Source organism: Haliotis rufescens, unplaced genomic scaffold, assembly GCF_023055435.1.
Source record: "Haliotis rufescens isolate VD_foot unplaced genomic scaffold, xgHalRufe1.0.p SCAF_18, whole genome shotgun sequence".
NCBI classification, from domain to species: Eukaryota; Metazoa; Mollusca; class Gastropoda; order Lepetellida; family Haliotidae; genus Haliotis; species Haliotis rufescens.
The window spans coordinates 22,084,362-22,110,106 of NW_025963868.1; the positions used below are offsets into that span (position 1 = coordinate 22,084,362).

General features: G+C 38.7%; 1 protein-coding gene across 1 annotated transcript; it reads right to left on the reverse strand.

Annotated features, from left to right (window-relative positions):
- Positions 1 to 925: 925 nt before the first annotated feature.
- On the reverse strand, positions 926 to 15,324 carry LOC124122809. The gene is made up of 6 exons (XM_046485955.2): positions 15,243 to 15,324; positions 6,111 to 6,184; positions 3,776 to 4,081; positions 2,708 to 2,826; positions 1,947 to 2,115; positions 926 to 1,147 (listed from the first exon to the last, which is right to left on the reverse strand). Exons 1-6 carry the CDS (start codon positions 15,257 to 15,259, stop codon positions 1,035 to 1,037), a joined length of 798 nt encoding a protein of 265 aa, XP_046341911.2. The 5' UTR covers positions 15,260 to 15,324; the 3' UTR covers positions 926 to 1,034.
- Between the last annotated feature and the right edge of the window lie 10,421 nt (positions 15,325 to 25,745).

Consider the following 25,745-nt stretch of genomic DNA (forward strand, 5'->3'; position numbering starts at 1 on the left):
GGACGCAACTCTGCACAGCGCATTGCGGTGCCTTAGACGACTGGGCCACCTGTGTCATTTACACGTTGAACACTCGATATATCGTTTATAACGAGGAAACATTATTGTCCCTGCATAATCCAAAAATATATTAGCGCTGTCAGCACTATCATCATAACCTCTGTTGTCCCATACTGCGGATATTTCGACATGTATTCGATCATCCCCAGAACTTCGAAGTACCACTTTTACTAGCCATTTCGACAAGTGAAGATCCGGGGTAGAATAGGTCTTCAGCAACCTTTATTGCCGTAAAAGGCGACTATGCTTGTCGGAAAAGGCGACTTACGGGATCGGGTGGTCAGGATCGCTGACTTGGTTGATGCATGTCATCTTATCCCAATTGCGTGGATTGATGCTCATGATGCCAATCACTGTATTGTCAGGTCCAGACTCGATTATTTACAGACCGCCGTCATTATAGCTGGAATTTTGCTGAGTGCGGCGTTAAACAACAAACAAACCAAACAAGCCATTTCGTGCTGTGTGTTAAGATGGTCGTATTGATCACTGGTTAGGGGCACCTTTGCTTATGGACTAATATTAGCGTCACATACGGCTTTATTCAAATAATATACGGGGCCTCGTTAGGTCATCAGAAAAGCCTTTTCTTGTGCAATTCTTTTTGAACAGGATTATGGTTAAACGTATACAGTAACTAAAGTTACATAAATCATACAGAATTCATGACACATAATACCTAATGTCTCGTAAATCGTAAAATGTTCTTTTCGAACATTTCAATTGGTAACGTCTAAGACAAGATTCACATCAGGCTTTCCTCCCAAATCCAGCTGCCACACCGTGATGTAACTGAATTACTCTCACTCACTCACTCGTCTATGTAGGTATGTATCCCTGAGGAGAGACAAGTTTAACAAGATGCTATTTTTAAAGAGACTTTATTGTCTCTAGTACAAGGAGTAGTGTTGATTCTTACGCTGTTGTTAATCAAGTCATCTGATCTTCAATCTGAAGTGGTATGCCAAACTAATTCACAGGACTCTAACAGCCAGCATCACACCAACAGCGATGACCACTCCACCACCCAACGTGGGTTCCTCTTCACATGCAGTCGAACTGATGTCAGGCATAAATGCAGGTTTACCTACAATTAGGAAAAAAGCGGATTTTGTAATGGTAACAATTCCTCAAAATATTAGGGGACGTAGGGAAGCGGTTGTAGTGGTTAAACCGTTCGCTCGTCACGCCAAAGTACCGGATTCCTTTCCCCCACATAGGTACAATATAAAGCCCTATCCTGGTGTCCCACCGCCGTGTCCCAACGCCGTGATATTGCTGGATAACGCTGAAAGTGGCATAGAACTCAACTCACTCATTCTCTCCAAAAATACCCCCCCCCCCACCACCTCCCACTCGCGTGATAAGTGCATGCATCCACAAAGTAATACCAAATAAAATGTAAGCCAACTTGTTTTTTCATGTTAACTTATGGTAGCAATTCTCCAAAAGGCTACGTTTTAGTTATATAAAAAAAGTGTTAATTTTCTGTTGATTCTGCGTATAAATATGATGATTATATATATTTCCAGGTAAAAAATAAATCTCATTTCCATAAACATTGCTTTTAATATAAAAAAATAATGTCAATATGTAAATAAATATAATAGTCTTTATGTTGTTTCTGTAAGCAACAATGGCCCATTCAATTATAATCTGCCATGTAAGAGGCTGATGACAGGAGATGCATTCATCCATGTCCATGTGTTTTGTCACACATGGACATGGATGAATGCCTCGCCTATCAACAGTTGAACTATTCCCAATAAACTCAAATGTCAGTCAACTTAAACTCTTAAACGTTTACACCAATACGGCGCACTCCACAAGCTTGGCAAGGCAAATAAACTTACTTAAGAATACAAGGTTTAACGTTTATTTATTACCAGGGCGTGAACATATTGCTGTCTGTTGTCGTTGGTGTAGGTCAAGGCAGTTTGTTCCCGGACCAATCACAGAACATGTTACAGTGAAATTTTGGGCTACATCGTTTACTGGAATTGAAACATCGCCAGCCAACTCATCATATGTATGTTCAGCTTCGTAGATTTTCAACTGAAAATAGAAATTAATGTACTGACAGCGTAAAAATATTGTTTAACGCTGCAAAATCCGTTTTATATCTTTCTCCATCAATTGATGGTTAAACGTTAACTATGAGTGAGTGAGTTGATAATATATTTTTAGCATTGCTGTCATCACTATCTTGTCAGCACCATATTCGTTCTCGTGGGTTTCACCAAAGTAGTATAAAATAATTATACTTCTAAGACCTGCATCACTTCATGATACGCCATGATATAACTGAAATACTGTCTAAAGTGGCGCTAAACTAAACTCACTCAAACACTATGAAGCACCAATACACATTTTGACCACAAGCTTTGTTCGGCTCTTTCGACACACACATGATACTGTAAACAAATAATATCACGTGGCACAATTAACATCTATCGTTTCTTACGTCACTAAATACAATTATACCTGTCTACATTGATTGTTACATTTATCATACGTTCATGGGTATTAATCTTTAATCGAAAAAAACAAATAAGGCTATAATAGAATCCAAATTTTCTGGAGTGTGAAATGTAATACTGTAAAAATTCGGGACTATGATGCAAAACACGTGTCACGGGTTGCTCACCGTGACGTTAACACGTGGGTCTGCGCTTAATCCAGTACATACGTCCGCAACACGAAACGTATCAGCTAGAAGTGGTTCACAGTTAACTTTGAGTCCTGATACAGCATCCCCTAGGTCCTCTGAAACATACGTATAAGGCAATCCAATACAATCAATACAGGTGAAACATATCTGGAAGATATCACTTCAGGCCTCAAAGTTGCCACTAGTACGGTAGCCAATGGGACCTAAATTTCAATTTGTCTACTGTCTAAAATTCCGAGGTTGCCAAATGGCTACCCTGAAAAGCATCTTGTGGCGATTAAATTCTATTGCTACACGTATGTAGACACAAAAAGAAATAACAGCTGATCTTGGAAAAAAATATCTACTGATTAATAATTGTACTGGCAAATAATTCCTCCTAAAGTCGATAATGAACAGAAATACAAAAATATTAATGGTATTAGTATTATATTTCAGTTCACAATTGTTCATTGGATAAGCAAGACTATACCTATATAAACTAGTAACATAAACTGCATCATTGCCAGAGTCACAAGTAACAAAACTTAAATACTGGTTCCACTAATATACAATTCCAAAACTAGTGCTATGACTTGTTCATATTATAATAGTTATTTGATAAAAGATCATTTGAAATTCTTTTGGCTACCTACAATACTGGCTTGACTTCTTGATTTTACCACTGGCTACCACGTAAACATTTGATTTCAAAATGACGATAATCATGGGAGTCAACTGAAAGACTGACATACACCAACATTTGAGGTGACAGAGACAAGGCAGTGGCCCAGCCTAGCATCCTTTAAATGATAGCATACATTGTTTTAAAGGGTTATATATACATGTTCCATGCTTTAATGCAATTGGTTTCATTGTACACTAAAGTAACCCAGAGGTGACATTGTATTTAGCATGTTCATGCGCACAGATTTGCTAAATTCTCCAACATCGTTTAACAATTCAATATTCAATTATCCTACTGGTCTATCGTGTCAAGACTATAATCTGTATCAATACGCAATCCATTTGTGACAACAAGATCAGTTTTAGTTTTCAGCTTACCATATTTAGTCACGTGACAAGTCTTCCTGAGTGGGTTTGTGCCATCACGACAAATCCAGGTACCTGAATCAAGTGTCGTGAAGTTCTTGATGCGAAGTATGTGTTTTTCATCAGAGCGTAACACCACCTCATAATTCTTAATGTTTACATAGCATTTATAAGGATTCCGCAGGCATGTTACCACTTCAATATGATCCGGCCGGGACCACCCTATAGACTCGTATACCCCCGCGATGTCACAGGTGATGTTGATGGCCTGACCAATGCATGAAGCTTCAGGGCAGGATGTACTTGTTTCTGCTGCGTCTGTGAACATTGCAGTCATGGTTATGCTCAAAGGCAAATGTATTACAAATATATAAATTTTACTGATGAAAATAATCACATGGCAGTACAGGGTAGCTTCATGTTGCTGTCATGGGTGGTAGGGTAAAAAGGAAAATCATGCATCATATTTTGATTTCGTTTGGGTTTGAACAGTCATTTCACCAGAAGTATGCTTCGAAATTCCCAACACGGTGTGTGATAATATGATCTGAGATACTCTTGCATTTGAGTATGTACATGTGCTTGTAGCTGTGGAACGTAATGGCTCAGACGTATTTGTAATAACAATAACCGATTAGTCTATATACCTACAGTGATATTTGATAAATGTAAGATACATCTAATTAACAAGATAACTTTGCATTCCATAACAAAATACGATAAAATATGTATTACTCTCAATGTGAAGAGATCAGCCGTTTGATAATAATACACCTTTATTAAACAGTGTTTGATAACATTACGTGCAGATGGGACTGTTTTACGTCAGGCTGGTCATTCGAATGTGCACAGTGCAGCTGTACTCTGCAACGTCTACTCTACTTCTAGACGGATACGATAGACACTACTATTTTGCACAAAGCAGCAGTGATTTATAGACACACTACGTATGCATTTCAAAACTGTGTCAAATTCGTGTGCTTTTTTAAGCTTCCTACGATCTAACCCAACCTGGGTTCTGTTGTGAAAAGCAACCTCAGCGTTACTAAGTCTATGTTAAGGTATGGGAGTTACGATAACCTTAACACTAAGATCGCTTTGCACAACGGCACCGTACCCATGACTCGCTAACAAATACGTTTGAAGCGGAAAGTTAACGGACTTTCCCTCTTCTATTGAAATAGAGCAAGCACGTTGGCATTAACAGAGGTTAAGAGCATCACTAACAAACTAAGAACTGTGTCGAAAGATCATCATTACATTCATCGTTGCGTCTGCTTGCGACCTTAAACTTTGTGTTGTAAATAAGAGCCCCGTCCCCTGGTCGATGCGGACAGTCGTCACAAAAAAGGTCAATGTCGAACGTAAATCTTTCGTTAATCTGTGGTTCAGTGACGAGTCTCGTTTTATGCTTCGCAGTACGGTTGGCTGACGTCGTGTTTACAGGCGTCGCGGTGAACGTTATGCACGAAATTTCATGCAGGAAGTGGACAGATTTAGTGGTGGTAGTGTGATGATGTGGGCAGCCATCTTCTACACTGGTAGAACAGACTTGGTGCAAGTTCTGGGTAATTTAACGACACAACGGGTAAGATTCTTAGGCCACACGTCCTTCCCATTTTGCAACATGCGAACGTCATTTTCCAACAAGACCAGCCCACTTCACATGGCAAGACTTACAACAGCCTTTTTTCAGGAATCACATCATCCAGAGCCTGCCATGGCCCTCCGGGTCTCCAGGTTTAAACCCAATTGAACATTTATGGGATGCACTGAATCTGCGACTGTGAGCATGCCAGTTTTTGTTTGTTTGTATATTTGTTGTTTAACGCCGCACTCAGCAATATTTCAGCTATAAGACGGCAGTCTGTAAACTATCGAATCTGGACCAGACAATCCTGTGACTGACATCAGGAGCATCGATCCACGCAATTTGGATACGATACGCATCAACCAAGTCAGCGAGCCTGACCACACGATTTTAGGCAAGCATGGGTTGCTAACAACCACAGAACCTCCGACAGTTGACACAAGCACTGCAGTCAGTGTTGGTGAACATTCCCTTGCCCACAATTCGGGATCTGATTGCTTCCATTGAACGACTTTAATGGTGGCCATACAAGACATTGATAACAGATGACCTTCTGATGAAAATCTACTGTTTTATATTGAACCTGTGTCAGTGCTTTTTTTTTAAAAATAAATACATTTTAACATCCTACCTGCCTCTGTAGTTAGAGAAAAAACATTATGAAGCTTTATGAAACCTAATAAATTCTTTGGACGAACGCATTCATTACATGAAATGTCTCCAACTGTAGGAACAATAGAAGGTTAACACCCTCACCTTGCACTTGTACAGCAAGAACCATCACAAGAACATGTGTCAGTGAGGGGGTCATATTCATCCTACACTCCGCCCTAGGAGAGAAAAAAAACACATGACAAAATATATGTTCTAACCTTGAATGAATTCTTGTATATCCTAACAGACCTTTATAGTATATTTGTGAAGATACATGCGAAAACGTTCGCAATGGCAATGGAATGGCAATTATATTGATTATCATGAATGTATAATGCAGGTGAAAGTTACACACATACACTGATATGTGTTTCCTTTAAAACATACAGATACAGTAGATACATCATGATGTCGTGTGTCTTCACCTTAAATCACATATATACGACCTTCGAGTGCGTCATTAACCCGTAGTTTCATTCTTCAACGCAACGAGTGGAATGGCCCACTGTTAATAAAGTCAGTTTTCTTTGGTTTGTTTTTTGTTTATTTGTTGTTTAACGCCGCAGTCAGCAAAATTCCAGCTATATGACAGCGGTCTGTAATTAATCGAGTCTGGACCACACAATCCAGTGATTGACATACATTAACAATGCATCAACCACGTCAGAGAGTTTGACCAACCGATCCCGTTAGTCGCCTCTTACGACAAGCATAGTCGCCTTTTTGTAGAGTTGACTGATGGGAGATGTGACTGTAGATACAAACAGTTGCACCGATTACAGCATAGGTTCAAGCAGGAATTAACAAGAAATGTTATGCAATAATTATCTTCTCATACTGTAATAGCGACGTTTCGGTATAGATCCTTATACCTTTGTCAAGCAAGACTGTACATGGTACAGAATTATTTATAATAGGTGAAGGATAAAGAGTGACGATAATTTGCATAAATGAGAGAGATTAACATGAGCAGGTTAAATATCAACAACAGAAGAGTAAAAAGGTAACAACATGATGGACAGAGTGAGTGAGTGAGTTGAGTTTAACGCCGCTTTTAACAGTATTCCAGTTATATCACGGCGTGTGGGAGGAAAGCCCGAAGTGATGCATGTCTCAGACGTTTACCACTTCGGTGAAACCAACGTGCACGGGTGTGGTGCTGACAAACCTAGAAACATAATCGGATCGAACCACGATGGTTCTATTGGTAAGATATAACACATTATGGATACAGGTAAATATCGACCCATACCTGTACCGGGTATTGTGATACCATTCATTAATTAGTGTCGTTTTGAGCAATTAGTTGATCGAGGTCAGAATCGAAAAAGTTGTCATCAGATAAGTCAATATTACCAGCCAATGATTTTAGGGGCGGTGGTGTAGCCCAGTGACTAGAGCGTTTTGCTCGTCACGCCGAATGCCCGGGTTCGATTCCCCACTTAAGTACAAATGTGTGAAGCCCATTTCTAGTGTCCCTTGCCGTGATATTGCTGGAATATTGCTAAAAGCAGCGTAAAACCATACTCCCTCACTATAAATTTTTTGAGTTATAATGTTCCTTTAATATATTGCAAATATTTATCATGCCCTGAACAGTCTAAATAGCGGATGAGGTGGGGTGGGGTTTCAAGTCGCGTTCAGGATTATTGCACCATATGTGTGTACTAATCGTGACTAATGTCAGTTTTATAGATATAGTGCTTGCCCATTGAGATACTATGCTGTAGTATAACATGGATACCCCACTCAGATACAGTATGCTGACTCCGAGCCGACCAGTCCTAGTTTTATCCCCTTAATGCCGAGCGCCTGGCATTGTAACAACAAAAACTAGGGCTGGGGATCGAATCACCGACCACAGACGCCCTATCCACTAAACCTGGGAGGCGGTCATAATTAGAATAACAGCTGAATAACAGAAAGTGACTACGAAATCCCTTTAATTCAATGCTGCCTATAAACTGCCTATCATATCTTTCGGACACACCACAATTAACTCCGCGTTAACAAGTTTTAATTAATACTTTATATTTTAAAGAACTTTAGTGACACGTTTTTTCAGTGGAAAGGGCATACACACAGATGAATGATTATCAATATATGATTCATTGAATCAGGAAGTGAGAAAATTGGCCTCACAAGTGGCAGTCACAAGATAGATCTAAATTGTTAAATGATGTGATGCTAAGTTTCTAACAAAATTATCCATGAAAAGCCTGTTGTTCTTAACCATGACATACACTGATTCATTAAAGCAATATCGGTCTTCACTGAATATGAGCATGATGTTCGCGATGGGATGGGGAAACACACGACAAATTTTAAAACATAGATTTGTAATTGCTGAAGGACCGAGGTGTTAACCTGACGACTAGAAGTGTATCACATACACACTGTATGTCTAGGGAAATGTGTGGGAATTTAGAACACTGAAGCGGGGAATTAAAATTAGATTTACTTACGAAGAGTGATGTGTTGTTCAAGAGAGCAGGATGTCGCGACTGGTTACACGGACTTGGAATGTGTAAATGAACATGAACGCTTTTAACATCTTCAATTAATGGAAGTTTAATATTTATATTAGGCTGCTAATAGTAAATCACATTTCAAACTTGTCAGCTGAATCTGAATGCAATGGGTCAATAGTGCTTATGTTGAGAGAGTTTTAGCTATATTAAAATATCCCCTCAACCAGAAGTGGGATAACGCTTTTAACATCTACAATTAATGGAAGTTTAAGATTTTCATAAGGCTGCTGATAGTAAATCACATTTCAAACTTGTGAGCTGAATCTGAATGCAATGGGTCAATAGTGCTAATTTTGAGAGAGTTTTAGCTATATTATTACAAATATCCCCTCAACCAGAAGTGGGATAACGTTTTTAACATCTACAATTAATGGAAGTTTAAGATTGTCATTAGGCTGATAATAGTAAATCACATTTCGAACTTGTGAGCTGAATCTGAATGCAATGGGTCAATAGTGCTAATTTTGAGAGAGTTTTAGCTATATCATTACACATATCTCCTCAACCAAAAGTGGGATATCGCTTTTAACATCTTCAATTAATGGAAGTTTAATGTTTATATCAGGCTGCTGATAGTAAATCACATTTCAAACTTGTGAGCTGAATCTGAATGCAATGGGTCAATAGTGCTAATTTTGAGAGAGTTTTAGCTATATTATTATACATATCCCCTCAACCAGAGGTGGGATAACGCTTTTAACATCTACAATTAATGGAAGTTTAATGTTTATATCAGGCTGCTGATAGTAAATCACATTTCAAACTTGTCAGCTGAATCTGAATGCAATGGGTCAATAGTGCTAATTTTGAGAGAGTTTTAGCTATATTATTACACATATCTCCTCAACCAGAAGTGGGATAACGCTTTTTACATCTTCAATTAATGGAAGTTTAATATCTATATAAGGCTGCTGATAGTAAATCACATTTGAAACTTGTGAGCTGAATCTGAATGCAATGGGTCAATAGTGCTAATTTTGAGAGAGATTTAGAGCTCTATATTATTACACATATCACCTCAACCAGAAGTTGGATAACGCTTTTTACATCTACAATTAATGGAAGTTTAATATCTATATAAGGCTGCTGATAGTAAATCACATTTCAAACTTGTGAGCTGAATCTGAATGCAATGGGTCAATAGTGCTAATTTTGAGAGAGTTTTAGCTATATTATTACACATATCCCCTCAACCAGAAGTGGGATGACGTTTTTAACATCTACAATTAATGGAAGTTTAAGATTTTCATTAGGCTGATGATAGTAAATCACATTTCAAACTTGTGAGCTGAATCTGAATGCAATGGGTCAATAGTGCTAATTTTGAGAGAGTTTTAGCTATATTATTACACATATCCCCTCAACCAGAAGTGGGATAACGCTTTTAGCATCTTCAATTAATGGAAGTTTAATGTTTATATCAGGCTGCTGATAGTAAATCACATTTCAAACTTGTGAGCTGAATCTGAATGCAATGGGTCAATGGTGCTAATTTTGAGAGAGTTTTAGCTATATTAAAATATCCCCTCAACCAGAAGTGGGATAATGGTTTTTACATCTTCAATTAATGGAAGTTTAAGATTTTCATTAGGCTGCTGATAGTAAATCACATTTCAAACTTGTGACCTGAATCTGAATGCAATGGGTCAATAGTGCTAATTTTGAGAGAGATTTCGAGCTCTATATTATTACACATATCACCTCAACCAGAAGTTGGATAACGCTTTTTACATCTACAATTAATGGAAGTTTAATATCTATATAAGGCTGCTGGTAGTAAATCACATTTGAAACTTGTGAGCTGAATCTGAATGCAATGGGTCAATAGTGCTAATTTTGAGAGAGTTTGAGCTATATTATTACACATATCCCCTCAACCAGAAGTGGGATAACGTTTTTAACATCTACAATTAATGGAAGTTTAAGATTTTCATTTGGCTGATGATAGTAAATCACATTTCGAACTTGTGAGCTGAATCTGAATGCAATGGGTCAATAGTGCTAATTTTGAGAGAGTTTTAGCTATATTAAAATATCCCCTCAACCAGAAGTGGGATAATGGTTTTTACATCTTCAATTAATGGAAGTTTAAGATTTTCATTAGGCTGCTGATAGTAAATCACATTTCAAACTTGTGAGCTGAATCTGAATGCAATGGGTCAATAGTGCTAATTTTAAGAGAGTTTTAGCTATATTATTATACATATCCACTTAACCAGAAGTGGGATAACGCTTTTAACATCTACAATTAATGGAAGTTTAAGATTTATATCAGGTTGCTGATAGTAAATCACATTTCAAACTTGTGAGATGAATCTGAATGCAATGGGTCAATGGTGCTAATTTTGAGAGAGTTTTAGCTATATTATTACACCTATCCCCTCAACCAGAAGTGGGATAACGCTTTTTACATCTACAATTAATGGAAGTTTAAGATTCATTAGGCTGCTGATAGTAAATCACATTTCAAACTTGTGAGCTGATTCTGAATGCAATGGGTCAATAGTGCTAATTTTGAGAAAGTTTTAGCCAAATTATTACAAATATCCCCTCAACAAGAAGTGGGATAACGTTTTTAACATCTACAATTAATGGAAGTTTAAGATTTTCATTAGGCTGCTGATAGTAAATCACATTTCAAACTTGTGAGCTGAATCTGAATGCAATGGGTCAATAGTGCTAATTTTAAGAGAGTTTTAGCTATATTATTACACATATCACCTCAACCAGAAGTGGGATAACGCTTTTAACATCTACATTAATGGAAGTTTAATGTTTATATCAGGCTGCTGATAGTAAATCACATTTCAAACTTGTCAGCTGAATCTGAATGCAATGGGTCAATAGAGCTAATTTTACAGAGTTTTAGCTATATTATTACACATATCCCCTCAACTAGAAGTGGGATAACGCTTTTAACATCTACAATTAATGGAAGTTTAAGATTTATATTAGGCTGCTGATAGTAAATCACATTTGAAACTTGTGACCTGAATCTGAATGCAATGGGTCAATAGTGCTAATTTTGAGAGAGATTTAGAGCTCTATATTATTACACATATCACCTCAACCAGAAGTTGGATAACGCTTTTTACATCTACAATTAATGGAAGTTTAAGATTTATATTAGGCTGCTGATAGTAAATGACATTTGAAACTTGTGAGCTGAATCTGAATGCAATGGGTCAATAGTGCTAATTTTGAGAGAGTTTTAGCTATATTATTACACCTATCCCCTCAACCAGAAGTGGGATAACGCTTTTTACATTTACAATTAATGGAAGTTTAATATCTATATAAGGCTGCTGATAGTAAATCACATTTGAAACTTGTGAGCTGAATCTGAATGCAATGGGTCAATAGTGCTAATTTTGAGAGAGTTTTAGCTATATTATTACACGTATCCCCTCAACCAGAAGTGGGATAACGTTTTTAACATCTACAATTAATGGAAGTTTATGATTTTCATTAGGCTGCTGATAGTAAATCACATTTCAACTTGTGAGTTGATTCTGAATGCAATGGGTCAATAGTGCTAATTTTGAGAGAGTTTTAGCTATATTATTACATATATCCCCTCAACCAGAAGTGGGATAACGTTTTTAACATCTACAATTAATGGAAGTTTAAGATTTTCATTAGGCTGATGATAGTAAATCACATTTCAAACTTGTCAGCTGAATCTGAATGCAATGGGTCAATACTCAATAGTGCTAATTTTGAGAGAGTTTTAGCTGTAATATTACACATATCTCCTCAACCAGAAGTGGGATAACGCTTTTAACATCTTCAATTAATGGAAGTTTAATGTTTATATCAGGCTGCTGATAGTAAATCACATTTCAAACTTGTGAGCTGAATCTGAATGCAATGGGTCAATAGTGCTAATGTTGAGAGAGTTTTAGCTATATTATTATACATATCCCCTCAACCAGAAGTGGGATAACGCTTTTAACATCTACAATTAATGGAAGTTTAATGTTTATATCAGGCTGCTGATAGTAAATCACATTTCAAACTTGTGAGCTGAATCTGAATGCAATGGGTCAATACTCAATAGTGCTAATTTTGAGAGAGTTTTAGCTATATTATTACACATATCCCCTCAACCAGAAGTGGGATAACGCTTTTAACATCTACAATTAATGGAAGTTTAAGATTTATATCAGGTTGCTGATAGTAAATCACATTTCAAACTTGTGAGCTGAATCTGAATACAATGGGTCAATGGTGCTAATTTTGAGAGAGTTTTAGCTATATTAAAATATCCCCTCAACCAGAAGTGGGATAACGGTTTTTACATCTACAATTAATGGAAGTTTAAGATTTTCATTAGGCTGCTGATAGTAAATCACATTTCAAACTTGTGAGCTGAATCTGAATGCAATGGGTCAATAGTGCTAATTTTGAGAGAGTTTTAGCTATATTATTACACCTATCCCCTCAACCAGAAGTGGGATAACGCTTTTTACATTTACAATTAATGGAAGTTTAATATCTATATAAGGCTGCTGATAGTAAATCACATTTCAAACTTGTGAGCTGAATCTGAATGCAATGGGTCAATAGTGCTAATTTTGAGAGAGTTTTAGCTATATTATTACACGTATCCCCTCAACCAGAAGTGGGATAACGTTTTTAACATCTACAATTAATGGAAGTTTATGATTTTCATTAGGCTGCTGACAGTAAATCACATTTCAACTTGTGAGTTGATTCTGAATGCAATGGGTCAATAGTGCTAATTTTGAGAGAGTTTTAGCTATATTATTACATATATCCCCTCAACCAGAAGTGGGATAACGTTTTTAACATCTACAATTAATGGAAGTTTAAGATTTTCATTAGGCTGCTGATAGTAAATCACATTTCAAACTTGTGAGCTGATTCCGAATGCAATGGGTCAATAGTGCTAATTTTGAGAAAGTTTTAGCTATATTATTACAAATATCCCCTCAACAAGAAGTGGGATAACGTTTTTAAAATCTACAATTAAAGGAAGTTTAAGATTTTCATTAGGCTGATGATAGTAAATCACATTTCAAACTTGTGAGCTGAATCTGAATGCAATGGGTCAATAGTGCTAATTTTAAGAGAGTTTTAGCTATATTATTATACATATCCCCTCAACCAGAAGTGGGATAACGCTTTTAACATCTACAATTAATGGAAGTTTAATGTTTATATCAGGCTGCTGATAGTAAATCACATTTCAAACTTGTGAGCTGAATCTGAATGCAATGGTTCAATAGTACAAATTTTGAGAGAGTTTTAGCTATATTGTTACACATATCCTTCCAACCAGAAATGGGATATTGCTCTTAACATCTACAATTAATGGAATTTTAAGATTTCCATTTGACTGCTCATAATATGTCACATATCAAAATTGTGAGCAGTAACTGAATGCAATGGGTCAATAACATTAATTTTGAGAGAGGTTTTGAGACATTATTACACATATCCCCTCAACCAGAAGTGCCATAACGCTTTTAAGATCTACATTTAATGGAATCTTCAGATTTCCTTTTTCCTGATTTTAGACATTCACATTTCAAACTTGTGAGCAGAATTTCAAAGCCTCCAAAGCACTAATTTTGAAAGCGTGTTAACTTTACTATTACACATATCCCTTAAACAGCGCCTTTAAATTCTACAATTAATGGAATTTTAAGATTTCCTTTTCAACTGATTATTGTGAATCACATTTGAAACTTGTCAGAAGAATCTGAATGCCATTGTTCAATGATGCTAATTTTGAGAGATTTTTAATAATATTATTACACATATCCATTCAACCAGAAATTGGATAACGCTTATAAAAAAACTACAATTAAGAGAATTCTAAGATTTCCTTTCAGCTCATGATAGTAAATCCCATTTAAAACGTTTGAGAAGAATCTGAATGCAATGGGTGAATAGTACTAATATGAGAGATTTTTAACAGTATGTCCCTGGGTATCCGACAATTTTCAAAGTTAAGTAGATTCTAATCAAATAAAAACTAATAATTCTAATAATATCTGTTTTCGTTATACTGTAAGAGTTGACATATGAAGAATGACTTAACTATATTATCACCATAACAACCACTTGAAACCTTAAAATTTCTTCTACCTAACCTCATTAGCATCTTTGCCATTATGTGAGTAGATTTCTATGTGATTTGTTATACATATGACAGTCTTTTGGCCTAGTTACTGTAATTTTAGAATAAAATATCAACAACTTATTTCATTTAGAGTTACACCCCTTCCTTAAAAACAGGCTGTAGTCCACAATATACTTGTCATATCCCTTGTCCATAGTGCTTTTTTTTTTGCTTTTCTTTTTTTTTAAACTCTTTTATTACAGACTTGTGAGTAAAATTTGAATGCAATGGGTCAATATTAAGACCTTTTTTTACATTTTTTAGGCCTATACACACATATCCAATTGACCATGACTGGCACGAGAGGCACAATTTGTGTTTGTTTGAATTTTGTTTCATGCCACACTCGGCAATACGTCATCTTTATGAAGGCGGTCTGTAAAGAATCGAGCCTGGACTTGATACTATTTAGGCTAGATTGTGCGACGACATGCAGTCGTCACCGAGCTTGGCTTCCCGGTGTTCCACAATAATATTTCCTCCTCATTCGACAAACATGGGTTGATGTGGTCAGAAGCCACACAGAAAAAAGGTAAAGGTACAAACACCTACCTTAACAGTCTCACCATAGAAACATCATCCGCTTGGCCTTTCAGCGTAAGTAGCAGACGTCCGTTTTGAGCAAGTTGTGGAGGGGGGATAACTCTAACTGTTGCTTATTCCTGCAAATATTAATGTCAATGATGATAGAATATCGGATAACACGTTCAAATCTCTATTGGTTATAGTGGATTTTTAAATCTAGTTTTATGTCTTATGCTGGTCTTTTTGTAGCCTTTCTAACTTTTACAATTATATACATAAGCTGACATACAGACCAGGAAGGTGACTGTTGCAATATTAGATATAATAATATTTTATTTGTGTGTTGGTTGGTTGGTTGGTTTGTTGTTTAACGCCGCGCTCAGCAATATTCCAGCTATATGACGGCGGTCTGTAAATAATGGAGTCTGGACCAGACAATCCAGTGATTAATATCATGAGCATCGAGCCACGAAATACGGATCGATGACATGCATCAACCAAGTCAGCGAGCCTGACCACCCGATCCCGTTAGTCGCCTTTTACGTCAAGCTTATCACCTTTTACGGCAAGCATAGGTTGCTGAAGACCTATTCTACCACGGAATCTTCACGGGTCTTTTATTTGTGAGAAAAGGGAAGAGGGCGAAGAACCTCAAAGGAGCATTTCAAAAAGTTATCAATTTAAAAACATTTCACAAAATCTCCCACATCTTTTATTCTAAATTAAATGTGCCCGGTATGCCTGGTATCTGTTACATACACCTCCCACGCTATTTCTAAATTATGTATGTGAGACCACGGGTGACTCTACAGAGATGCGTCCTCTTGGGCAAGCCAGAAACCTGTGATAGTGGGTTTGAATTAAATTTCTAGATTTGTCACGCAACACTTCTTGTTTCCTCCCATATTAAGCCGACACGCCGTGATATAACTGAAGTACTGTATAAAGCAGCGTTAGACACGCCGTGATATAACTGAAGAACTGTATAAAGCAGCGTTAGACACGCCGTGATATAACTACAGTACTGTATAAAGCAGCGTTAGACACGCCGTGATATAACTGAAGAACTGTATAAAGCAGCGTTAGACACGCCGTGATGTAACTGAAGTACTGTATAAAGCAGCGTTAGACACGCCGTGATATAACTGAAGAACTGTATAAAGCAGCGTTAGACACGCCGTGATATAACTACAGTACTGTATAAAGCAGCGTTAGACACGACGTGATATAACTGAAGAACTGTATAAAGCAGCGTTAGACACGCCGTGATAGTACTGAAGTACTGTATAAAGCAGCGTTAGACACGCCGTGATATAACTGAAGTACTGTATAAAGCAGCGTTAGACCCAACTCACTCACCAATTGCGTATGTTATCATGTACACAATACACACAACATCATTATTATTAAATCTAACTTGATAATGGCAGCAATATTAACAAAACATGATTTGGAGACTTTTAAAATATTACAAAAAAGGACACACCAATTGCTAGAAGGAAGAGATTTTAGAACACATGCTTTGTTTGTCGTTTACTGCAGCACTCAGAAATATTCAACATATTTTTTTATAATTAAACTACTGCAATGTACCATTCCACATATATACTCTTCAAAAAAAGAAACGCAAAGCCAGATTTGTGTGAGGAATAAAACTACATTACAAGTTATTGTGCCAAAATGTTGTGGAGAGAACTCTTGGTGATTTTCGTTCACCTCAGTTATCAGTACATAGGAAAAATCCAAGGTGAAGGTCAGCTACCATCAATAACGCTTATGTCGCCCGTTGGAATCGATAGCGGTCTGACATCTGCCCATGGAAGAGACGAGTATGCGAATCACATCCTGGGGAATGGTAGCCCTCTCAGCCTGCAACGCAAAAGCCAACTGCTGCAACGTCTGGCGTAGTGGTTGACGTCGGAGTAACCGTCTATCCAATTCATCCCACAGGTGCTCTTTCGGGTTCAAATCCGGCGATCGAGAGGGCCAAGGGGGGTCATCAACGTTGTTGTTGTGTAGACAGGCTCTTGTGATCCGTGCTGTATGCGGTCGAGCGTTGTCCTGCTGGAATACACCGTTGCCGTTGACTGCAATTGGAAGGACGTGTGGTAGGAGAATTTCGTTGATGTATCGTTGAGCCGTAAGATTGCCCTGGATATGGACCAAACCTGTCCTACCATGATGAGCGATAGCCGCCCACGTCATAACGCTACTCCCACCAAACCTGACGACTTCCTGTACGCAGTTTCCGGCGTAATGTTCTCATGATTCGTCGCTGAACCTGACAACTCTCCATCGCGGTTGAGGCCATACCCTGTGTTGACGACACCAATGCAGTCGTTGTTGACGACGTTGTCGACTCAATATGACGCGTCGAACAGGACGTCTTGTTAGTAGACCTGCTACTCTTAAACGGTTTCGTACGGTCTGGTTGGAGATTCTGCGCAGGCCGGGTATTTGCAATGAGGTTGAGATGGCTGTGGTCGTCCTTTCACGAAGGTGGCGCAGTCGGATGTAGCGATCTTGGGCGGGGGTGGTTACCCTCCAGGCAGACTCTTTACCCACTACACGGATGCGGTAGATACTCTTTGAATAACTAACGTTAACTATTCACATAATTGTTCAGGTGTTGCCAATAGCGATGCAACAGAGGTCACTCACTTCAGCTAGTCGGCCACAAACATGTCCAGTAGCCAACCTACACACAGCTACTATGATCAAGGTAATTCTTTCTATGGGGGTCGGGTAGCCTAGTGGTTAAAGCGTTCGCTCGTCACGCCGAAGACCCGGGTTCGATTCCCGACATGGGTGCAATGTGTGAAGCCCATTTCTGGTGTCCCCCGCAGTGATATTGTTGGAATATTGCTAAAAGCGGCGTAAAGCCATACTCACTCACTCACTCACTTACTTTCTATGGGACATTACATACATACTACAGGTACTACTTAGACCGTTAAATAATTGATGCACCTTCCGTGGTTCCAGGGCGAGTGAAAAAGACTCGAGAAACCGTTGGTTGCATAAAGGAGAAATCATGTTATATTTTGTTCCCACGTATTCAACATCAAGTTTCTATCGTGCTGTGTGTTACGTGTTCGTATTACGGTTGTAAACAACACAGTCTACAAAACCAGTTGTCTGTGGTGACCGTTAACATGTCCAAGCAATCACATTGTTACGATCCTAGTGTATCCGGAATCCCGGGTTGTACAGGTCACTACAGCTAGAACCCCATTTACAAGCCGGCTTATGAGGACTGTGTGGCAGCAGTGTGTGACCTGGCTGATTGTGTGTCACCGTGACCTGATGGAGAAGGTATCGACAACTGAACTGCAAGGTCTGATACAGTTGTATCGCTCTGCTGTGATGTATCTGGATGAATGCTACCTTTGACAAAAACACACCCACTCACTCACACATCCAGAGCTGAACGGTCACAATAAAGTCAAAGCCACAAATACCTATGCTGTACCCGTCCTTTCGTATTCTTTCTGTGTTGTTGATTGGACGAACTCACATGAAGAATCATGACAGACAATAGATCCCAGCATCCTCGCTCTTCCCTCAATCGCTTAGTATATTATACCAATTATAATGGGAGGGCGTTGTTTAACTAACCCGGAGGCTATCAATGATAGAATTGTAATGCGCACGTATGCACACATTTATTTGTCTGATGATCCTCTTGTGAAGCATGTCAAGACTCATGATGAAAACTACCCACTCACTCACACATTCCACGCTGCTATAACTGTGGATGCAATCGTGACACTATCTATTGGTCACATCTTCACTTGGAGAATTGCATTTATTGCTTATCGCAGCCACTGAATTATCGCTACTTAATAGTGGTACTGTGGTATACATAGTAAATGAAGACACAGTCCTCTTTAAATATGTGTGTATATATTTGTATTATTTCATCTCAGTGACGTCATAACGTCCTCGGGTGCAGCTGCAGCTACAGCAGCTACAGCAGCCACACACCCCGAGGAACCTGCCTATACTGTGCTGGGTAAGTTTGTTTATGGTTTTGTTTGTTGTTTAATGCCACACTAAGCATTATTCCAGCTATATACTGCGGTCTGTAAATAATAGTCTGGACCAGACAATCTGGTGATTGACAGCATGAACGCCGATCCATGCAATAGGGATACGATGACATGCATCACACAAGTCAGCGTGCCTGACCACAGGATCCCGTTATTCGCCTCTTACGACAACCGTGTGTTGCTGAAGACCTATTCTAACCCGGATCTTCACGGGTTTGCTGGGTAAGTACAATCAATCATATATGGAGGATATTATATGAGTGTTCATGTCATATTATGTTTACGACACGAGTGTCTAAATTGCGATATTTCCCGAGCGAGAGCGAAAGAAATACAGGAATTTAGGCACGAGTGTCTACATACAGAGCCGAATTTTAGTGTTTAAGACAGCAGGTCAGCAGCGGAACCACATTTTGTCGAATCAAGTCATCAATCTTCAGCTGCGACGACCTCACAATATCATTCGCATGACGTTAACGGTGCAGTCCGGATGACGTAAACAATACACTGTTGTCTCGTGACGTGATATGACCCTAGGGCGCATATGAATTTTATGAACCCCAATATGTTTGCCCTCGTAGGTAATACATCTGTTTGATAAACATGCAGCTTTAAAATGTTTATTACCTGTACGTGTGTGTTGACGTTTAACCTGCCAATGCAGTAGTGAGTGAGTATGGTTTTAACGCTTTTAGCAATATTCCAGCAATATCACGGCAGGGGGACACCAGTAATGGGCTTCACACATTGTACCCATTCGGCGTGAAGAGCGAACACTTTAATCACCAGTGTACCCAATGCAGTAAATAGTGTGTTGTACTTTTATACGTTCTTTCATTAACTTGTAAATATATTTGTGGAGTTACATTGTTTTATTTGAATAAAAACTTTCCAATGCACGCTTTCATTTTTTATCCCTAAATCATGACATGCGTGCAGGGTTAACTGCCTTGTCATTGTATTAGAATTATGTCCCTTTCGGTCCACCATGGTTTCTGAAATCTCTGACGACGAGTGCTTTTTCGCAGTTGGCGAGTGATATGAGCGCCCATCGTTTCCGGAAGGGCAGTGTGTGTTGAGAGTGGATATTAATGCTCTTCTGATGTCAATTGTGAGTTGTATCGTAGCATAATAGCAATGTGACAGGTCAGAGGTGTTGTAAAACAAGGAAATGTCTTTTTCTAAATGTTTATCAGCGCAAGAGCCGAGGCACGTGTTCGTGTCGGGATGTGTTGCATAGTGGAGAATGTAGTACCGTACTAATCAAAAGTGACTTACCATCTAGCGACGTTTTTTTCAGACGCCGCAAGGTGGAATTTTCACCTCTTTTTCAGTTGGGGGTGTTCCCTCATATGGGCCCATTTCCTTCATTTCAGGGGCATCCCCAGCCTGTTTACAACCTCTTCACCAGATACTGGTACATTTAGGACACGTGCATCGAAGGGAGGATATTCTACTGTGTCGCTGTTAATTTCAGATTTAATTTTCTGAAAATGAGCATCATCAAACGTACTTAATGGATCAGCATTATATAAACTGCTGTAATTTAAATTCAAAATATTAAGAACATCCTCCTTGTTTGTGATCACGCTTCCGCCATGAATTACCTCCCATGGGATAGAGTTTAGCCTATCACCAGCAATTCCTATTTTGCCAATAACTTTCCAAAATTCGGGGCTGTCATGATGTTTATATTTATCAAGCAGGCGCTGTTGTTCTTGCAGCTGATACGAGCGTTTATAGTTACGATGCAGTTTATCAAAAACTTTTCGTTCAGGCATATTTCTGTTTTAACAGTTTCTTTCTTAAAAATGATATTTTTTTCAACAAATCCTGTTCGGATAAACAAAAAGAACCCCCTTTGGATTGGAGGACCTCACACCAATTGGGTTTATACATGGATTTACCTTTTGTTTTACTGATATTGCTGTGAGGGACAGCACTTACTTGGGGGAAGGTACCCACTTGCTCCAACAAAGTCTCAGAATATTGTTCTGCGTCATGTTGTCCACTCGACAAAGTGGGAGGCAAATAGCACATATATAACATAAGATTATAATCAGCATCTGTGTGGAATTAAAGTTTTAAACCAAATAATATCATCGTGATCAGTGTCTAAAATGTCAACAATAAACTATCTAAAAATTGAGTTTTTCTTAAAAAGGCACTCACCCCTCCAGACCCTCGTTTGGCTCATACATCAATATCACGCCGGTTATTCGCGATCCAAGTCTATCCGTCTACCACTATATTCTCTCGATGCTTTAGAAAGTCTAACAAACACCGTAAACATCATAGTCCAAATCACGCCGAATAGAATCCCTAAACTGTTTATTACTTGATGCACTTTTTGTCCATCCTCCACAATCCCCAAACCCAGGCTGCAGCCTGTCCTACTCCTTGACAGAAACACTTCGTTTGCCATGAAAGTTTCTTCTCCTGATCTTGCTGATCAATGCATTTCTGGAGTACTTTACTCTACTGATCAACTATATCAAGTGTTCCGTTTCTTCCGGATTGCACGGTTTGCACGAGCATCTGTCAATTTCAATCCGTTGGAAAGTGTGTGACTGACATTCTGACAGATGACATTAGGGTCTGTCAGGTTGGGGAAAACCCCCAACTGGTGACAATGAACCCAACTGGTGTCAATACACTCAATACCCCTAACTGATAGAATAAACTGGCCCTGTGTGGCTATAAAAAAACATGCGATTTTTGTCCGTGCGTTGTCTGTACTACATGGCGCAAGAAGGTGGGTATAAAATACATGTCAATGTTCATTACGAAAACTTCTTTCTATCAACGATTCTTATAACATTACCCCGTTTGTTGCACAGGTTATTGTGAAACCGAGTACCCTTCCGCCATTTGGAAACATTCTATGCTTTAAATCAGTCAAAAACACTACATTGAAAGTCGAAAATTACCTGAAATGTACTTTGTCAACCCCTCTCTCCGTCCCCATGCTTCCTACTCTGCCGACCGTCACCGTGGCCAAATGGTAGAGCGTTCGATCCCCGGCCGCGTCATACCAAAAGACGTTTAAAAAATGGTACTTATTGTTACCCTGTCTGGCGATCGGCAATAAGGGGCTAATACGAGGACTTGTCGGTTGGAGTCAGTATACTGTGTCTGAGAAGGGTATCCATGTTAAACTGCGGCATGGTATCTCAGTGTGCTAGCACTATAAATCAGCATCAGTCCGGACTAGTACAAGCAGCCACACACACACATACACGTGTGCATGCACGTCGCAATATAAGTCCAATAATCTTGGACGAGACGTTAAACCCAATTTCAACATCACCTCCTACTCTGCCATGCCACCAGTAGTCCGACAAGGGAGGTAACGCCCAAATTAACAAAATTAACAAAGAGGAATCAATGGCAGAATTATTACTGACCTTCTAGGTCTTGCTCATCCTCATCCTCCTGTATATAATCGTCAATTCCCATAAGGAAATTACTCAACGCATTTCTGTTGCGTGTGGTAGTGGATGTCATCAGTACTCTGTAAATGAAGTTTCTATATAATGAATTGATTTAATGGGTTTCCAAAGGCATATATCATAGTACATTATGATGTAAACTACAAATATGAAATTTAAAGAAATAATTTTACTGAATATTGCCACATTTTAATACGTCTGTATAACCCCTAAAACAAACCGGAATGCCTTTAAGTGTCTTCTGGATGCTTTCCACCAATTGTGCTATTTTCATTTTTGGTGGGCTTTTCCGACTCTGTGCGATCTTGTGGCGAAATGAAGAGTTTCTTCAGTGTGGGTCTTCCACCCTTTTCTAAAAGGTTCTCCTTAATCATTATTTCTCTGAAATAATTTACTATTTACTAAATGTCACTATTTTCCTAATAAACACAAAAAAATAATCTCTGTGTGTGTGCGTGTGTGTGTCTGAGGGAGAGAGAGGGAGAGAGGGGGAACAGAGAGACCGAGAGAATGGCGTATATATTAATAACAGTTACTATATTTTCTCCTGTTGTTTGTTGCAATGACGAGCCACTGCATTACATCGGGATCTAACACGTGATTGTTGTCCAGTCCAGTTAGATGCGGTGTGCAAGGGCTCGTTTCTAAATCCTGGCTTTGTCTAAGCCAGGATCTCCACCCTGCTATCTCCGGCGACAGGGAATTGTCAGTGACTGTTTGAAATGATAACTCAGCACCAACTGCCATCAGTATGTTGGTTTTCATCTGTGATCCAACATGATTGATTATAGAGTATGTTTTAGGTGGTTGAAGCCTACTTGGAGATAAAAGGATCGGATGCAAGTGATCCCCTTCAGGTGGCACCCCGGGGTATCAATGGGTCCCAAAGGTATTTCACATGTTGTGATATACTATGATCAATTTTACCAAGTTTTAAGTCAATTTAAAACACATTATGTAGGTTTAATGTACCGGAAATATGCATATAGCAATGTTTTTCTTCTTTTTTTTAAGCTGAACAAACGTATTCCAATTAACAATGAAACGATTCTTTTAACGAAACCCACACATCTATCGCAAACTCTGGCTGCACCAATTTCAAAACCCTCTCAAGTCAGTACCATAACATCTCCTGAACCGCTTCCAACTTCAAACACTGTACGTTCGACTTCAAACCCCCAACCCTCGCCTTCTACCACTAACCCCCAATCAAGGACTCTCACGGTTGAAACGACAACTGACACCACACCCCAAAAAAGGTCCAGCAAAAGACGTAAACAGAAACAAAGCAGTCATAACCAAACTATTTGTCATGTTTGTGTCACAGTACACTGAGTGCACTGAGGACAATAATGCCATGTGGATTGGTTGTGACGATAAGAAATCGATTTGCAATTATTGGGTGCATTGTGAATGTATCGGCATTTACGTGAGGAAAGTTGGTGATTTACTAAACATCACCTGTCTATGCCTCGATCATAACGAAACTGTAAGGTGTAAATAAAATGAAGATTAATATAATGAATTTTATTATTTTTGTCCCATAAAAAATAATTGTGCATTACAAGTATTACTAAAAAAACGAAAGTTGTTATTTTGCATAATACATTTTGCATATGTGAGCTTGTGTACATTTAAAAGTACATACTTTTACTACAGATTGCTATGAATAAAAAAAATAACACTTATACACCGTTATGTACATAACGGCATAGTATAATTTACTTCATTCTGATTATAGTTAAGTTATTCATGTGTATTTCTTATATTCTATTTATACCGCTTTAAATTACCCATAACCCTTGCCAAATGAACCTATAAGTAGTGTGTGGGATACGTGCTTGACCATTTCTTACCTGTTCCAATTTGGGAAGATTTCTGCAGCTCCTCAGCCATGCATCACCTGTGGGTACACCTGGAGGCATCCACATTTTCACTTTTCTGTTGTGATTCTCCAATACAGAGTCACCGCCTTCACCTTTACTGTGATGACCGGAGGGTGAAATTACCTCGCACTGATGAAGATACGTGACAATTTCTGGTGGGGCTTGTAATCTCATAATTTCATCTCTTAGAACGATTTCTTGATAGGAGGTGTTATTCATTGCATAAAAAAGACTGCAAAATGAATCCCGGCTGTGTATCATTGCTTGGCTGTTGTTTCTCCTAACAGCAGAACGATGTTGGTTGGTTGGTTTGTTGTTTAACGCCGCACTCAGCAATATTCCAGCTATATGACGGCGGTCTGTAAATAATCGAGTCTGGACCAGACAATCCAGTGATTAATATCATGAGCATCGATCCACGCAATTTGGATCGATGACATGCATCAACCAAGTCGGCGAGCCTGACCCCCGATCCCGTCAGTCGCCTTTTACGACAAGCATAGTCACCTTTTACGGCAAGCATGGGTTGCTGAAGACCTATTCTACCAATGCATGAATAATGGAATGATGGACACGAATTCGACATTGGGGTTTTTATGTTGCTTCAGCCAAGCATGAAATGCACAAATGATGCTCCGATGCCTTTGACAGTAAGAAACTATACAGAAGTTCGTCAGAGGAATCATATAGAAATATAAGGAGTATTTCCCAAGACTTGTGGTGGTTGGTGGCTGACTAAGCCATATTGACAGCAGCTGGAGCAGAGAAGCCAAGCAACTTTGCGACATGTTGTAAAAATGGCCACCATAGAAATTTGAAAATTGCCCTCACATCATTCATCTCAATGTGTCCTGCCCCAGGTACAACCAAACTATGCTTGTAAAGTGGGTGACTGGAATCCACAACAACATCATCATTGCGGTGCTCAATACCACAGTGCCCACTCAAGCCCTACAAGCCCTTTTTGAAAATAGCCTGACAAGCTTGACATTTGTAACATTTAGAAAGCATTCGGCAAAATACATTGTAAGGAAAACCATCGCATCGGAGAACTAGCCACTTTCTACTATTACCGAAGTCACTATCTGAACATATCTTATACAGAACAGTTTGAGGAACTATCATATGATGCAGGATTGA

What these genes read in the sequence shown, in the direction of transcription:
- LOC124122809 (XM_046485955.2), bottom strand. An exon ending in TCTTGCTGTACAAGTGCAAG is followed by an intron (nt 4,082 to 6,110) that starts GTGAGGGTGTTA and finishes CAATGTTCACAG; the next exon opens with ACGCAGCAGAAACAAGTACA. An exon ending in TTGTCACGTGACTAAATATG is followed by an intron (nt 2,827 to 3,775) that starts GTAAGCTGAAAA and finishes CGTATGTTTCAG; the next exon opens with AGGACCTAGGGGATGCTGTA.